At 56.2% G+C, this 12,734-nt stretch overlaps 2 protein-coding genes across 2 annotated transcripts; one reads left to right on the forward strand and one right to left on the reverse strand.

Moving 5' to 3' along the window:
- The first annotated feature begins 1,523 nt into the window (after window positions 1-1,523).
- PHACADRAFT_124278 (uncharacterized protein) lies at window positions 1,524-5,945 on the forward strand. The gene is made up of 11 exons (XM_007397486.1): window positions 1,524-2,537; window positions 2,874-2,917; window positions 3,587-3,631; window positions 3,687-4,000; window positions 4,049-4,059; window positions 4,110-4,250; window positions 4,297-4,389; window positions 4,442-4,923; window positions 5,001-5,013; window positions 5,068-5,521; window positions 5,576-5,945. The coding sequence occupies exons 1-11, from the start codon at window positions 2,413-2,415 to the stop codon at window positions 5,795-5,797; spliced, it is 1,944 nt and encodes a 647-aa protein (XP_007397548.1). The 5' UTR covers window positions 1,524-2,412; the 3' UTR covers window positions 5,798-5,945.
- A 4,137-nt stretch (window positions 5,946-10,082) lies between these two features.
- On the reverse strand, window positions 10,083-11,699 carry PHACADRAFT_259035 (uncharacterized protein). Its single transcript, XM_007397487.1, has 3 exons — window positions 11,513-11,699; window positions 10,635-11,455; window positions 10,083-10,580 (listed from the first exon to the last, which is right to left on the reverse strand). The coding sequence occupies exons 1-3, from the start codon at window positions 11,666-11,668 to the stop codon at window positions 10,466-10,468; spliced, it is 1,092 nt and encodes a 363-aa protein (XP_007397549.1). The 5' UTR covers window positions 11,669-11,699; the 3' UTR covers window positions 10,083-10,465.
- Between the last annotated feature and the right edge of the window lie 1,035 nt (window positions 11,700-12,734).

Here is a 12,734-nt window from a genome sequence, read left to right on the forward strand (position 1 = left end):
AGCCCAACCCTCTTAACATCCTAGATTGGACCGTTGTTTCATTGCGCACAATGTGTCATCGGTTTGGACAAGCTGTGCACACACGCACCAGAGCACGTCAATGTGCTGATATCTTGTTCAGATATTTTCATGTACACTGAAGTGGGCAGAAACTGACGATAATGTTCTCTTTGCTGCAATCCAACTCGGAGGCGAGCGTTAAGTCGCCGGTCCCACTGCGACGTACTCGGTCAGCACGCTTCGCGCGGAAGTCTCGATATCAAGGTCCGCTATGGTCCGCTGCTGTTAAAGCACAATAGGTCATCCTAATTGTGTACGTGCAACATTCTTCCTGGTGAGAATACCTCAGTGGTCGCCCAACTTGACATAAGCTGGATATGTCAAGCTCAGAGTCGGCGGGCTCTTCCGGTCCACGTTCACCGCGGCGTTGCGTGAGCCCGAGCCAAACGCCACCGCCGTAGTGCTCGAGTCCAGCACTAGAAGCCGAAAAGTTTGCAATTCTGACATACTGAAATCCGGACCCTTTATCCGGTGGGCACCAATGTTGAGGCTTTGAGGTGCAAATCCGCGGAGATAAGCCCTCAGTGCCACAGCAACATACGGCCTGTTCTGCACATCGCCATCATGCAGAAGGTGACAATCAAGTCGGGCGCGCGCAGAGAGGCGGGTGTTTGTGTACCAGACATGTTTCTCGACGGATGTACAAGCTAGCACGAGAGGCGAGCTCCCTGGATGAAGCCTCCCAAAAGCGGCCTCGTGTGCATCTTACGCTCGAAATTTTAATATTCAGACCAGGTCGACACGTAAGTTTCTGTGAGAACAGTGAAGTGCGTGCGCACACGAGGTCGGCGACGTACCAATCGTCTTCTGAACGGGAAGGTCCCTTCGAAGATCGCGACACCTGAAGTCTATCAGGCCGACGGCACGATTGTATAAAGACGCCGAGGAGCTTTCCATGTGATGCTTTCATAGACGAGGGAATTTGCAGAGGCAAAGAAGCACGACGTACAACACAAGAGCTCAAGAACGACGAGACATGTGCATCGCGTCCGTACGACACGACCAAAATACAAGGATCCCGCGGAGGCTCGAGCTTCGCCTTCTGTGAGCTGCCAGGCCTTCACGACGGTTGACGTTATATCAGAGGTGTGCAAGTCACAGGGACGTAGGCTCGTAGCGACTAATACGCAAATGGATATCGTTGAGGAGAGAGACGAGCTATGCCACTTCGGTACGCTTCTCGGGGAAGGGTACGGCTTCTGTACGCGCGGCTTCGCCGTAGGTGAGCAGCCCGACGTACGGCATAACGTTGTACCTCAGCGTGTAGTTCGCTGGCGATACGCCCCTGCGAATATAATAGGGTTAGTGTTTAATCCCAGTGAATGATTCGACAGATGGAAAAGGATGACGGGGTGTGTGAACAAGCGAAGGTCGTGAGGAACGTGCCGGCGGGAGAAGGAGTGAGGTGAAATATCACTTCGGGCGGGGAGCGCATTGGGACTTTGTACAATGAAGGTGTCATGGAACACGGAGGCAGCACGAAGGTAACTGGAGCTGGAAGGGTGATAGGGGGAAGGATACTCACTTGAAGGACTTGCCCAGATTGCGAAAGACGTACTTGTTGCGTCCGTTCAGGTTAATATTCGCCTTATCCTTGCTTCGGATGATCCTGTCCCAAATAACGACCTCGTTCTTCACACCCTTGGCATCCACATACTCCGCCTGAAGGTACAGAAAGAGCTGCTTCGTGTTCCAGTGGAAGAGTGGCGTCAAGTCTGTGTGTATTCACTCGTAAGTCGCCTGGTTGGAGCAAGGGCTACACTCACCAGCAGTAAGGTTGAAGTGCGCGAAGGTCACGTCCTGCCATCGGTTCGGATACCGGCGCATGTGTCCCTCATATCTAAACAGCCTCCATTTGAGACCTTCGCCAAGCTCAGAGACCACTCACATGTTCAATGAATGCACGTTCAGGGTGCCTTTTGGTTCCGTCATGAACACGAAGGAAGAGAGTGCAACGGCAGCCAGCAGCGCCAGCATACAGGAAGAGAGAAATGCAGAGACATTGTTTATTCTCGAGTAGACGGTATGCATCGTCGTGGAGTGGGAGGGAGAGTCGCTGCAAGTCGTTGCTGGAGTCTGGTGAGCGTGTCCGGACGTGTCATCCGAGTCGGTTCGGGTGATGGGATCGGAGCATCAGGCCGAGGCGATCTGCCCGCGCGACGCGTGAACCGCCCGTCAGTTGGGCCAAACATGTTACTCTTGGTTTCGCTCCTCGCCGTCCTCTGCGCTGGCAGTGCCCAAGCGGCGACCACAACCAACACCATTGCCTCTCTCCATCCCTCACTACCTGCTACCTGACACCGACACTGACACCACCACCGACACTGACACCAGTGCTGCGCTCGCAAGACCATGTCCGAGGCCAAGATTATCCATCGTATTATCCGCCGCGTCGCTGGTTGGGCCGTGGTTTCGTTCTTCAGCGAAGTACATGTTATTGGTGAAGAGAATGTCCCCAGGGACGGTCCTATCGTTGTGTAAGTATTCCCGTCCGTACCAAATCTTCGCTCCAGGCTCGTGCGCGTCGCTCGGTATTGCCGCGCAGCAGCCCTCACGCGAGCAGCAACACCTTTCAATCCATCCACCATGGCGGTAAACACCGCATTACAACGAGCACCGCACGCTCGGACAGAGCTTGTCTGCGCCACAACATAAGATGCAAGCACATGCTCTTTCCACATGGGCACTACAGCATACCGAGTGCCAGTCTGTAACGCTGCTCAAATGCAATACGCAACGCATATAGGAAGCTCTGCATATTCTATGAAGCCAATTACGTGATCAAGTGTACTCACTTCCGATCTTTCGCACAGGACTGCAACACACCACAACATGGTCATTGACCCATGCGTTCTTTGTAAGTACTAGTCCATCTGCTCGCTAGTGATGTACGGGATTGGCTTGGACTCCGGCACCGCGGCCAAATCGATCCTCCACATAATCCCACTGGTAACCGGGGTCGCGAGGCGTACGGCGTAATGGACCGACTACTGCGATTGAATTCACCACATCGTAAGGCTTCCTAAGGCCCCAACTTGCCCCAACGCCGGTGAGTTCGGTATGTGTTGCTAATCAGAACCGTTTGGGGCACTATGTTCATCATACGCGACAGTATCAGACCATTGGGGTTCAGCCCCAATCACTATGCCAGGGTTTGCAACGTGCCTTGTCCGAGTAAGGGTCTTAACTCTCCATAGCATCGCGAAGAAACTAATGAAGTATTTTAGGGATTCCTCTAGACATTCATACCCGTCTTATCATTAGCAGGAAAAAGCCGACCTCTTAGTCGCCTTCGAGTGCACCTTCTAGTGCCAGACTTGTGAGCTTTATTCTGCGTGGAAGAGAAGTTCACGTTCGCTTACGTTCAACCAAGTATATGAATGTCCGCCCACGATATCTGTGCAAGCGTCATCGCCTGAAAGATCTGCAAGGCTCCATTGTGGTTGCCCAATCCAAGTCTTCCCGCACATCACTACTAAGCGTTAATCTTGCTAGTATCGCTTGATATTGACAGTCTACATGGTAGCTTATGCATTTCCGTACGGCCGTATCTTGCACTATTGGGCGAAGCGTACGTATAGCATATATTCTCAAAATACCCACGGAATTCTCATTGCGCATTGTAGAGTCCTTGTTTATGGGCTCAGTTACGACCTATATTCTGACCTCCGCCGGAAATATCCCTGTCGACCGCAAGACGAAGGACCGGCGGAAGCTCTTCGCAGGAACGATGGAAGCGCTGGCGAAGGGGACTGCGGTAGCACTGTTCCCAGAAGGCACAAGTTATACGGAGCCTCGGATTATGCAAGTGAAGGATGGCGCTGCATGGGCTGCGCTTGAATACACGAAGTGGATAAAAGAAAACGGCAGCGATGCACGCCCGGTAACTGTGGTGCCAACTGCCATTGTATACACGGACAAGAGCAAGTACCGGAGCAGGGTAAGTGGTTTGCCGATGCCTTGCACGCTGTTCTGACATTTCTTCAAGGTGATTATGGAGTGAGTTCGCTGCGGCTATCATGGCTGGGCGTTGAGCCTGACTGATGCAGGTTCGGCAAACCCATTACTATGGAGCCATTCACCGAACAGTTCCTGTCCTCCGAGGAAGGCGCTGCCAGAGCTGCGGTCAAACGACTCACAGCAACCATCGAGCGCGAGCTGGTCGAAGCAACGGTCAATGCACCTGACTGGTAGGTCGGCTGCTTTCGATGAGGGCCCGAAGCTGACTATCTGCAGGGACACTATGTACTGTGCGCGGATGGCACGGGAGCTGCTTTGGGAAAGCGAGCGGCTCATCAGCTTGGACGATTTCGCGCCGATAACACAGACGTGCGTGCTGGTGTCACGCTTGCTGACGAGATTTCTCACCTTGTATGCATAGCCTCGTCGACCTGTTCTGCACGCCTGACCTCGTTCCGCGGTTCAACGCGACAAAGAAGGCGCTGCTAACGTACTACTCGCTTCTACAGTCTTCGAACCTCACAAACTCCGCGCTTTCGACGCTCCCGCTCCCGCTGGACCTTGACCCCAATCGGCCGGTGGCCTTGCCCTCGCGATTGCGCACTCTCAGCGTGCTAGTCGCTGAGTCACTCGCAGCGTTTGTGCGCCTGCCGTTATTCCTTGTCCCACTGCTAGTGCATGCCCCGGCGTACTTCTTTGGGCGCGTTGGCGGAAAGCTCGTCGAAGACGAAGAGGAGACACAAGCACAAAACAAAGTCGCGTTCGGTCTACTGTTTCTGATGATTGTGTACACTTCTATTGGCGTCTTTGTCTGGTCGATGCTTTGGTACACTACAGCTGGAGCCTTCCTCGCGACGGGCTTTGTTTTCCTCTTTGCTTGGTATCACAACTCGCTCATCGACGGTATGCCTTGTGCTTCCCTCCGCAGAACGCGCCAATGCTGACCTTTCTCCTGCTATTCCTTTCGTGCTTCTCAACAGAATACTATGACCAGTGCGTCTCGCCTCTTTGCATCTTTTTACATCTGACACTGATCATGAAAATCAGTGCAAAGCGCCTCGTCGCAGCCTGGCGCGTGCTCGTCGGCGTGTGGGCACCGAAGCACTGGGATCTCACGGTCCCCGCATTAACGCAGTACACTGTGCCGCGCGTACCCCCCGAAAACGTATGGGTTGACAAGCCACGCTCGCGACCTTCAACACCCCGTCTCGACGCGTCACCTGCACCGGTTGTCGACAAGGGCTCTGACGTGTCTGGCACGTCCAGGGCCGAAAACGGAACAGGCGCAGGCACAGAAGGCACCCCGAAGACGAAGAAGCATCGCCGCCCACCATCACGGCGGCTCGTACGTCATGTTCTGCGTGCACGGATTGAGGCAGTCAAGGCGCTCGCGGCGTTGTTCGCTCGTCTGGAGCGCGCGCCAGAGACGCGGGTCCGCGCGTCTACCCATCTCGCGCGTACGTTTGGGGGCACCGTGGATCCCTCTCCCGACCCTTCTAGCGTGAACGTGGAGACTGAGGGTGCGTCGGGTGTCGGCGTCGGCGAAGCCGAAGAGCCGCGCGGATGGCGCGAGGCGCGCGAGATCGTCGCGTTCCTGAGAGAGCGCGGCGCCAAGGTCGCAACTCTACGGGCCCGAGTCGCAGGCGAGTGGGCGGCGGCGCTGAGCAGCGAGGGCGAGGGTGAGATGACGGACGTGGACAGCGGCGTCGAGGACCTGGTGTGGGTGCCCTCCAGGTCGGACTCCCGAGCGGATTTGGCGAGCATGAAGACGACGTAAGCGCATGGAGTCGGATGTCGCTGTGGTCACCGAGGTCTACACGCTGCTCCTTCCTCGTTGCTATTCTTGCAGTAGGATGTTGCTATGGATTTACTGTTTACCTGATCTCCGTCTTAATGTGACATCGTTGACGGCTGTGCGCTCGTGGGTGGACGTGTGTGGGACAAGCGCGGGCAGTATTAGGTGCGTTGAGTCGGCATCTGCTTGGAGGCTAATGAGCTTGCCTGCAGGTGCGATGCTATTGTGGCCTCCTAACAATAGCCGACGCGAAGGCGTCTCCTTGTCAACATCCCTACATAATTTAGGTTATTCGAGCTTGTTCCAAGGGTTTACGGGAGCTAACCACGCTGGGCAAGACCTTGTTCTGATCATGAAAACATACTTGTCTTTTTCATCGCGGACCGTTCATCGTGAAACATTGGTTCCATCACGAAAACACTCCGGAATAATCCACCGGCACCCCCGTCCCCGCACTGAGCACGCGTGTCTTCATTGTCGGGTGCATCCGAGGGGCTTCATCTTCGCACCTATCGCTGATGTCCTCCCGCCCCACAGGGGTATGGCGTTATCGGCCCGCCATCTATGGGCGCGATGTACACAGGCTTCTGCTCGTGCTCGTGCTCGGCGGGAGAACCGTCGGCCAGGGCCCCCCGAGCTAATGCCTTCGTGCCGCGAGGCGAGAGTGCCCGACGGTGTTCGCTCGCTGCCGTGGAGGTTGGGCCCGCCGTGCGGTGTGTGTGACGAACTCTCCGTTCTGGGGGCCGTCCCGTCGGAGAGCTTACCCGAGCGCAGGTTGGTGGCGCGCCCAACAGGCACCATCGGCTTGTTGTCGCTGCCGTGGATTTGCGTGAGCCTTAGACTTTACGTGTAAACTGTGCGCGTTGCTCCCGAAGAGAGAGAAGGAGAAAGAGCGCTGTGCGTGCTTTTCGCTATTGACTATTGAACGATTATGTATTTCTGCTCATTGCAAGTAGTCAGGTGATGGAGGGGCTCTCCTGTGGCGTTCATATGTCTGGCTTGCACTTGTTCATTGCAAGTTCATCTTCGCGGCATTTTTTTCTTTGTTGTAGTGGGACCTATGCGAAATGACCAGTCTGGGCTCTGGGGCACAGTATCTAGCCAAGTCTCGGCTGCGTTACCTGTCGTCCTCCCGAATGGACTGCCAAGTGTTGAAAGCGAATTGATACACATAAGTGAGTTACATTGTGTTTCCACAAGCCCAGACGCTAAAAGGATGCAACTCGTGGCAGGCTACATGTGCGAATGCGACTTGTTGGTTGTTCTGATCCACGCCGGAACCCTGGTAAGAAGCCGCAAGCTGGAACTGCTGTTTCCATCCCGCGTGAAGGCTGACGTGTTGCCTGGTGTCGGGATCTGGTCTTGTAGGTGTTGTACACACTAACGCTTGGCAGTTGGCGTGAACTGCACTCAGCATCCGCGCACTCTTCCCGCGTTTCTGAACTTTGATTACGCTGCTTTGCCCCGGATGGTATTTGCGGCGACGCTAGCGCGCTGAGCTGCGGCTTGCGCTTGATGCGGGGTCGCATCGTGGTCCTTTCCTTTTCCTGCGCTGGAGTCGCCCAGATGTCGGCACCGATGGTCTAGTGCCCCGACACTTTCGGTGTGGGGTGTTCCTTTGGCCTACGAAATATCCATCATGTCAGGCAGATATTACCATGGGATCCCTTGAGTCTCGCTTCCACCTCTGGCGCTCGTTCTGTTCAGAGCGCCTGCGCACTTGCCGGAGACGCTGTCAGTGTGCTGCCAGTCCCTATCCATCTGCACGCTCTGACCTGCCTTTGGTCCCTCATCATAATTTGACAATGCACACGGTACGCAACTCCTGGGAAGCAGGAAGCGTCCACCTCCTCTTCCTGGTTACTTGTATCCGCTTTTTGGTGGCTAACCTGCCACGTATGGTAGGGCCGTCTCCTTTTGCGTGGTGGTGTAGCCTTTACGTCCCATTCCTCGAACTCGAACTCTCCCGCAGCTCCATTCTCAAGCCTCAAGTCTTCTGCCAGAGGCCTGAGAGACCGGTTCTCTGGCGTCTGCGTCCACTAGGCTTTGATCATCGATTTTCCGCCGTTCAGTGCATCGGCTCTGCGGCAGCTTGCCAGATACATCATCTCGTGCGACAGCTTTTGTCTTTGTTCTCATGCTCATCACGTCCAGATCCTTGTTTTTGCGCGCGATTCGTGTCGTTGCTGCGAAATAATGCGACCCCTCGGCCTCCCGTTGCAATGGCCGTTCGAAGCACACACCATCTGTCCACCGGTCGATTCCATGCATCTTGCCCTCCTGTCTGCGACACGTAAATAGCGCCACTCAACTCTATATACCCATAATTCCGCCGCCTTAACGAACTCGCTAACGTCTTAGCAACAGCTAGTCTTTATCTCCGAAAGCTTCAAAACTATCTTTCCGCCGCCGATGAGCGAGAATCAGGACTCTATTCGGGATCCTAATCGACGGAACTTACGGTCATTTTGAAGGTTGCATTGTAATATCCTGTTCGACCGGGATGCCCGACCTGCAGTACGTCACTGGTGTCCTTCTCTCAGCTATCATTGGTTGACAAGGGTTCCTGGCAGGCCGATACTTGATTCTGTAAGCCTCCTTGGACATGCCGATGTCAGATTATAATGTTCATCAAACACTCATGCCTTTCTTCCCTGCACTGACACAACCATGCTTTCTTGTTTATTAGGGCATTCTTTCGACAAGTTACGGTCCGCGGAAAGGCAAAGCAGGCGCCGCCTCGTCATCATTCGGCGAACTCCTCACTTGCACATTGCGGTGGTGAGCGACCCCACTCCAACATCCTCGTCTCGGTTCTCATTCGCTTTTATTTAACAATTCTGATGGAGTCGTCTCTATTCGCCACCGCCACTGCAGCCGTGCATTGAGCACCAGCACACAGCTTTCCGCAACCATGCACTTCCGTCTTCCGTGGTCACTGCGGTGGCAGCAGATGATTTCATGCGTTCCATTGCTGTCTGCCAGCCGAGAAGACGGCGCGAGCTGGTTGACTTCTGGGCCATATCAGGATCTCGTACCCCGGCCCGTCTAGCCCGTCAGTGGTGCACTCATCATGACCCCGAGGCTGTTACTGGCATTAACAAATTACGCGGCACTATGCCGCAGTATGGAACATCTGCTTTGGCATTTCTTCTTGCCACAGAGAAGTGCCTTCTGCCGCTACTCAAGGCGGAAGACCTGCGGCGACTCGTGAAGGCTGGGCCATCAGGTAATGATCATCTCTCCAGCAGTTTTCCAATTTCTGACCATGCCGTTCTCTCAGCAGTCGCACAGGGGCATGAAGATAATGAAACGCGTGCAAACCCTTTCTCCGCAAATTATCACAACAAGTGGACAGCCAAGCCCCGACACGACCGGAAGAATATGGTGATAGCGTCTGCGTTGTATTTCTATGTCGCAGACCAGAGCTGATACGATGTTTTCTGCGTCTCAGCCTTTGCGCTTCGCTGGCCGGCCTAGATGCTCTGCGCGTCCTTTGTAACTCTGCCGTAAGACTCCCAGCACTTCTCGAGATGATCCAGGCGCCGGGGTGAGTACACGATCTGCAGAGTCCGACTATGTCAATTGCCACTGTATTGTGCGGGTTCACAGGCAAGTGTGCTCCCCCTGGAGAGCGGCCCTATTTGGAACTCTGGAGTACACGACGAACGACGTATCTGCCAGCCCAGATAATGCTGTTCGAGGCGCTGTACGGCACGTTGGAAGAGCGCAGGCGGCGAGACCCCCTCTTGGCTGCAGCATCGTAGCCACGCAAGGCCGTCTGGTCTCTTCTGAGATGCCTCAGCTGCTAGATGTGCGATGTCGTCTGCCCGGGAACGTAGAGAGAGACCGTAGCGCGTCCTCATGTCCGAAGTTCAGACGTTCCTCCCTGGCACGACTGCAATGACCCCATATGGCAGGATGCCGCACTGCCCCAGCAGCAGGCTCAGCAGCTAGGCGCGGCCTTGACATGTTCCCCGCAGCCCTGCGCCCGGCCGATCCCGTGCCCAAAGCTCGTCTCGATCTGGTTCGATCGTACACTGTCCATGGCTTTGCCGACGACGGATGTTCGCGCAACTCGGCGCTCAGCGCTCAGCCTTGGCACCACGACTGATGGAGCCTCTCCCGACGTCGCGCGCCTCGGCCTGGCATTCTCCGGAGCAAGGTTTGCGCTTTTTCGTTTGCAGCGCTCGGCGGCCGGCAGCTCGAGCATCACCTGACGGTGCGGGCCTCACTCCCCGGATAATGTGGCGGCAGTGCCATCGCAGTAATGGGCGTATCGGGGCTACCATTAAACTATCATAAGCGTAATAGACAACGATGGTCCGGGTATAATGGGTATAGTACAATGTGCATCCCCGGGTCCTCCTCCCAATCTGCCGCACGAACGAGAGAAATAACCTTGCGCAAACTAGCGTGCTAACCTGATAACGACGAGAGGGGCCTGCTGGGCGGTAATTATAACAGCGGGCCTAGGATAGAGCGGATCCAGTAACAGCATGTCAATGCGAGAGCGGCAATGGGAAATGAGGTCGACAGAAAAGCAGGAAGACTGTTCGTGAACAACGAGAGCACAATGACAGACAGACCGGGGGAAAGGGGGCAGGCACCGATGGAGAGCGTGACACACGACAGCGCGGACGGGGCACTTCAACGACCGTACCCCGGAGCTGCAGCGTACAGTGATGGCTCCGACTCCCGCTGACGTGTCCCCCTGCGCGAGTTGACGGGGTATTCGCATCGCAGGTTGCGCCGTGCGCACTGGCTGCGGGGTCGGTCAGCTCCCTGTCGGATGATGGAAACACCGAGGGCCACTCACTTGCATGTCCGGTCCTTCTTTCCAGGCGGCGGACTCCCGCACGCGATCTTGCGCTTTCGACAGAAGAAGCAGGCAAGTGTGAGCGGCTTCTTTGGGGCGTCCTCGACGAGCGGCGGACTTCGCCGCGCGGGGATTGCGATGGTTGCCTCGGTGTACGGCCCCGACTGCGGCTGGTGCAACGCACCCGAGTAGTGTCCCGTCGGGTACACCGGCTGCGGCTGCTCGACGGAAGTGTAGGAGTACGATGGGTAGTAGTATGTCTCCTGGTAGGGCAGGTGGGCCATCGGCGACTGCGTACGCACCGGGGCCTTCATAGGCGCGCCGGCTGCGTACGCGGAATGGCGCTCGTCCGCCGTCTGGGGGCCGTCGGCGAAACCGTGCGGGTGGTCGTAGTGCATGTGTGCAGCTGGGTGCGGGTGTCCATCGTACGGCCCACCGCGGACGCCGTCCTGGCCCGCGGGGTACGAGTACTGCTCGGCAGTTATCAGGCCTCGAGGATAGCCAGCGTCACCGGCGTCTTCGTAGCCTGAGAAGTGCGTGTGGCACGCGTGCGCCTGCGGCTCTCCGCAGCCGCGCTCGTCCACGAGGCGTCCGTCGTCGGACGTGTGCGGCGAGTCGTAGAACGTCCCGCTCGAGTCGTCGGTCGACGCCGGCGAGACTTCGCCCGACTCGTAGAACGCCGGCAGGGGATGCATGCCGCCCGTGTACGCTGGGGGCCCACCGGCGCCCTTGTGCCAGTGCTCCTGGGAGATGTATTCGCCAGCGTAAGGGATGACGCCAGGGCCGGCGGCATCTTCGTAATACTGGTGGGATGCTGAGACCTACTCGAGGCCGATTGAGATGGCAACCTTGATAACAGGGCCGATGGTGGCACCCACCTGATTGTACGCCAGCCGTACAGCGCTCACGTCATGTGTGTTTTCCATGGAGTTCGCGGAGGCCCCGTGCGCGCTTGCGTAGTAGAATGAGCCGGCGGAGGGCGAGGCAGGGTATGGGTGAGAGATCGAGTACGGGTACTGAAAGTGCGGGTGCATGCCACGCTCGTCGTGATCGTATAACGGAGACGGAGGGGAGGATGTCGCCATGGGCCCGGGCGAAGACTCTGTCGATCGGAGGTCAACGATTGCGTCGAGAGAGCGAGGAAGGGGGGGATCGAGGGACCCTTGAAAGGAAGAGGTGGTGGCATTTTATATGTAACATCACAGGTGACTCTGGCGTCGATTCCTCCCAGTCTCAGGTTGAGGTTTGTTGAGACCTAATGGGCGCCTTTTCGGCCTCGGAGAGTTTCCTATTCGCTGCATCAAGCATCTCTCCGCAGAGACGGCGTCTTGTATTTTGGGTTTTACAGGGGGAAAAATGTAACGATCTGCCTTCTCGCCAAGTAGGCAAGTGACATCGCATAGCAGCTTCACTTCCCCCTTCTGCCACACCCCCGAACCCCAGCTCCGGGTGCGTGATAAGACTTCGCGCCAGTCACGCTGGCCGCAACGCAGTACGGCATCGGCCTCAACCATGTTGCATCTCACAAAAAGAATCAAAGAGGACCGTTGTATCGACCGCCATCCTGTTTATCGATCCCGCTGCCCTCACGATGCATGCTCGATAGTCTGATATTATGCGGTATCAAGTTCGATCGCCCGCTGCGCAACCGCGTTCGTCTGCGATGGTGACAGATGTCGTCCCTCGGAGCTCATCACGACCACAAACTCTGCAGACACGTTGCAGTAGTGTTGCCAGACACCTTAAACACGCTGCCTCGAATGGTTTAGCACCAACTTAGCTCGTCAGATCCCTCGTGTTTGCGGACAAGGACCATCCGGTATGTTCAAATTCAGCGCTACCCACCCCGCGGGCCCCCCTTCGCGCCGGCATCCGGCAAGAAAGCCTCTCCTACTTCGTGGTTCGTCGCTCTTCACTCTCTGCTGCACACTGACCTTCTGCAATTTGCAGCAATCGGCCCATGTGCGGGCGAGAGCTAGCCCGTCTCTGGCCCTAAAATGTCACTCTGGGCCTCGGTCCCAGACAAACGCCGCCCTAGACTCTGTTTAGGAAGTGTCTTGTGCTCGCGCCTTGGTATTCTTTGATCATCCAGAGTTCATA

This window comes from Phanerochaete carnosa, assembly GCF_000300595.1.
Source record: "Phanerochaete carnosa HHB-10118-sp unplaced genomic scaffold PHACAscaffold_6, whole genome shotgun sequence".
Taxonomy (NCBI): domain Eukaryota; kingdom Fungi; phylum Basidiomycota; class Agaricomycetes; order Polyporales; family Phanerochaetaceae; genus Phanerochaete; species Phanerochaete carnosa.